This window comes from Olea europaea, unplaced genomic scaffold, assembly GCF_002742605.1.
Source record: "Olea europaea var. sylvestris unplaced genomic scaffold, O_europaea_v1 scaffold942, whole genome shotgun sequence".
NCBI classification, from domain to species: Eukaryota; Viridiplantae; Streptophyta; class Magnoliopsida; order Lamiales; family Oleaceae; genus Olea; species Olea europaea.
Genome location: NW_019267915.1, coordinates 245,882 through 249,857, shown reverse-complemented (window position 1 = coordinate 249,857; position 3,976 = coordinate 245,882). Strand labels below are relative to the sequence as shown.

The 3,976-nt window shown below is 37.5% G+C and overlaps 1 protein-coding gene across 1 annotated transcript; it reads left to right on the top strand.

The window, feature by feature from the left end:
• Window positions 1-2,765: 2,765 nt before the first annotated feature.
• Window positions 2,766-3,137, top strand: LOC111392596 (uncharacterized mitochondrial protein AtMg00810-like). The gene has a single exon (XM_023017950.1). It carries the CDS (start codon window positions 2,766-2,768, stop codon window positions 3,135-3,137), a length of 372 nt encoding a protein of 123 aa, XP_022873718.1.
• The last annotated feature ends 839 nt before the right edge of the window (window positions 3,138-3,976 follow it).

The window sequence follows — 3,976 nt, the reverse complement described above, 5'->3', positions numbered from 1 at the left end:
AGTTGTTCAAATTTCTGTGAACTCGACAGCAATCTGATTATGTGCTAAAATTTTTAGTTGGGTTAAACGATTCTTTTGCATCTATTAAAAGTCAGTTGCTCTTCATGGTCCCATTACCTAGCATGGCCAAAGTATTTTCACTTTGCTTCAAGAAGAAAGCCAAAGACAACTTAATAATGCTGGTATGTATAATGAGACAGATGCACTGATGGCTAAGCACCCCAATGAGCAAGCTTACCAGCCAAAGTCATTCAAGGATAGATCCAAGGCATCTGGTCTACGTTGCACTTATTGTGGGTATAATGGACATAGAATAGACAAATGCTTTCAGCTACATGGGTATCCTCCAAACTAGACTGGACCAAAAGGAAAAAGAAATACATCTGCTCATGCTGCACTTACGAATTAAGAAGCTTCCAGTCAGAATTGTAATGAGCAACCAAAGTTTTCTTTTACTCCAAAAGAATATCAAAAACTAATGGCACTTGCCAACTCAACATCATCTGATCTATCTACCATAATGCCAAAGCAGCTATCAATTTTGCTTCCACATCTCATTTCTCTGGTATTATATCTCATTTTGCTTATCGTGATTCTATTGCTTCTTCTTTTAAATCCAATTCTTCTTGGAGTTTTGACAAGGATGCAACAGATCATAAGATCTGTTCTTCCCTCTTTTATCATACTACACCACAATCCATTAATGTATCCATATATCTTCCCAACGGTGTCACGGTCCCTATATCTCATATTGTCACTATATGTCTATCTGACTCTTTATTCCTTCACAATGTTTTGTGTGTTCCCACTTTTTCTTTCAACCTGTTGTCTATGTCTAAACTCACCAATCAATCAAATCTTTGCCTCACCTTTACTGCTTCTCATTGCACTCTACAGGACCAATCAACGAAGAGGATGATTGATATTGCATTTGAGAAAGAAGGACGTAACCACTTCATCCAAGCTTCCCCAAACACTCAATCCAGCAATCAGATCATTTCCACACCTTCTGCTTTTGCCATTACCTAGTCACAGCTAGACATTTGGCAATATAGGCTAGGACACGTTTCTAGTTCAAGGATGCCATTTCTTAAGCAAATATAACCATCTATCAACATTGATTGTACTCATGTATGTGAAATATGTCCTCTAGCCAAACAAAGGAAGCTTTCTTTCTCTGTATCTCAGAATAAATCGAAGAAAAGGTTTGAATTGATTCATTGTGACATTTGGGGACCCTTTGGCACAATTTCTTACTCTGGCTTTAAATATTTTCTGACTATAGTAGATGATTTTACAAGATGTACATGGGTTTACATGATGAAATCAAAATCAGAAACTTCCTTTTTAATTAAATTCTTTTGTCTAATGGTGAAGACCCAATTTTCTGTCCCTATCAAAACCTTACGATCTAATAATCGTTCTGAATTTTTCCTCTCCAAATTCTACAATAAAAATGGCATATTACACCAAAGAAGTTGTGTAGAAACTCCACAACAAAACGGCCTGGTGGAGAGAAAACACCAACACCTTTTAAACACAGCTAGAGCACTGATGTTTCAAGCTAATATGCCTCTTAATTTTTGGAGTGATTGTGTGCTTACTGCTGCACACATCATCAATAGAATACCTACACCTCTTCTCTAAAATAGAACTCATTTCGAAATGTTGTTCAATAAAGCACCAAATCTTTCCCATCTCAAAGTTTTTGATTGTCTTTGCTTTGCCTCCATCTTGACACAACATAGACAGAAGCTCGATTCAAGAGCATCAAAATGCTTATTCCTGGGATATCCTTCTGATTTTAAAGGATATAAATTGATGGACCTAACCTCGAACAGAATATTTATCTCTAGAAGCGTCATTTTCCATGAAACAATATTTCCTTTTAAAGTTCTTCCATCTCATTCTGAATCTCATTCTCTCTTATTTCTCCACTCAGATTTCTTTCCAGACACTTGCCTTCCTAGCCCATCCTTACCTTTAGCTCAATCTATCCCAATTCAATCAAGTCTATCTCCTTCTACATTTCATTCTTCTCTTTGTGATTCCAGCACACAACAAGTTCAAGAACCATCCACCACTTCTTCTCTTCCACTCAGTGCCTCTGACATTTCCCTTCCACTCCGAAAATCCAGCAGAATTAAACACACACCTTCTAATTTGCAAGACTATTATTGTGGTAATGCCTACTCATCTTGCATTACATCTCAGACTTCTTCCTCTCCCGGTTGTTCTTCTTCTACCACCACCATCTATCCCATTCAGCACTTTATCTTTGATAATAGACTATCTAAATCTCATAAATCATTTTCAACCTTTATCTCAAACTCCTTGGAACCTAAAACCTTCAAACAGGTCTCCCAAATACCTGAATAGCAAGCTGTAATGCAAAATGAAATTAGGCTATGGAGTTGAATAAAACCTGGGAGCTTGTTACTCTTCCTAAAGACAAGGTAGCCATTGGTTGTAAGTGGGTTTTTCGTATTAAATATAAGACTGATGGGACCATTGAACGTTATAAAGTACATTTGGTGGTGAAGTAATACACTCAACAGGAAGGGTTGGATTTCTTTGACACGTTTTCTCCAGTGGCCAAAATCAATTCTATTCGTCTTCTTCTTGCTATGGTTGCAATAAAAAATTGGCATCTCCACCAACTAGATGTCAACAATGCCTTTTTACACGGAGATCTTCATGAAGAAGTCTATATGGAATTGCCACCTGGCATGACTAAAGGGTAATCAGACTGTTTGCAAGCTTCTATGGTCTCCAGCAAGCTTCTAGGCAATGGTTTGCAAAATTATCTCTTGCTCTCCTCGACTATGGTTTTGTTCAAGGAAACTCAAATTCTTCTTTGTTCATCAAGAAATCTGCATGTTCCTTTATTGCTCTATGTAGATGATGTCCTTTTGGCCAGTGATGATCTTGTGAAAATCCAGAAATTGAAGTCCTTTTTACATGATAAATTCACTATCAAAGATCTTGGCCAGCTCAAATATTTTCTCGGATTAGAGGTTGCAAGGTCAAGAAATGACATCTCTTTATGCCAAAGGAAGTACGCCCTTGACATCCTGGAAGACACTGGTTTTCTTGGTTCTAAACTAGCTGCTTTCCCCATGGAATCAACTCTCTGACTTTCTGTATCTGATTTAAACTTGTATGAAGATCATTCTAGCTATCGTAGACTTGTTGGTAGGCTATTATACTTAACTATCACAAGGCCTGACCTAGTATTTTCTGTTCAAGTTCTCAGCCAATTCCTTAAATCCCCAACTATCAGCCATTTCCAAGCAGCAACTTGAGTTTTGAGGTATCTAAAAGCCACACCATGGCAGGGTTTATTCTTCCATTCTTCTTCAGATATAAACCTCAAAGCTTTTTTGGATAGTGACTGGGCAGGATGTGTTGACACTCGTTGAAGTATCACTGGTTTTGCAATTTTTCTTGGCAACTCTTTTATTTCATGGAAATCAAAGAAACAAGTTACTATCAGTCATTCTATTCTTCAACAGGGACAAAATATAAAGCTCTTACATCCACTACATGTGAAGTTCAATGGCTTCTTTATGCTCTACAGGATCTGCACACTGCTCATTCCCAGCCAGTTTCAATCTATACTGATAGCAAATTTGCTTTATCCATAGCTACTAAACCAGTCCATCATGAGAGGACGAAGCACATCCAAATTGATTGTCATCTTGTTTGGGAAAAATTGCATGAGAATGTCATCAAAATTTTCTATGTTCCATCCAGACTTCAGCTCGCTGATATTTTCACAAAACCTCTTGGCTCTCTACCTTTTCATCACACTCTTCACAAGATGAACCTTATTAACATACATGCTCATCTTGAGAGGGGAGGGAGGTGTTGGAGTCTTGCATCTCATATTGAAAACATGGAAATAAAAAGGAATGAAGAGAAGTCAAAAATGAAAGAAAAACTAATTGGGAAAAGAAGCTATCCGTTATTGTTA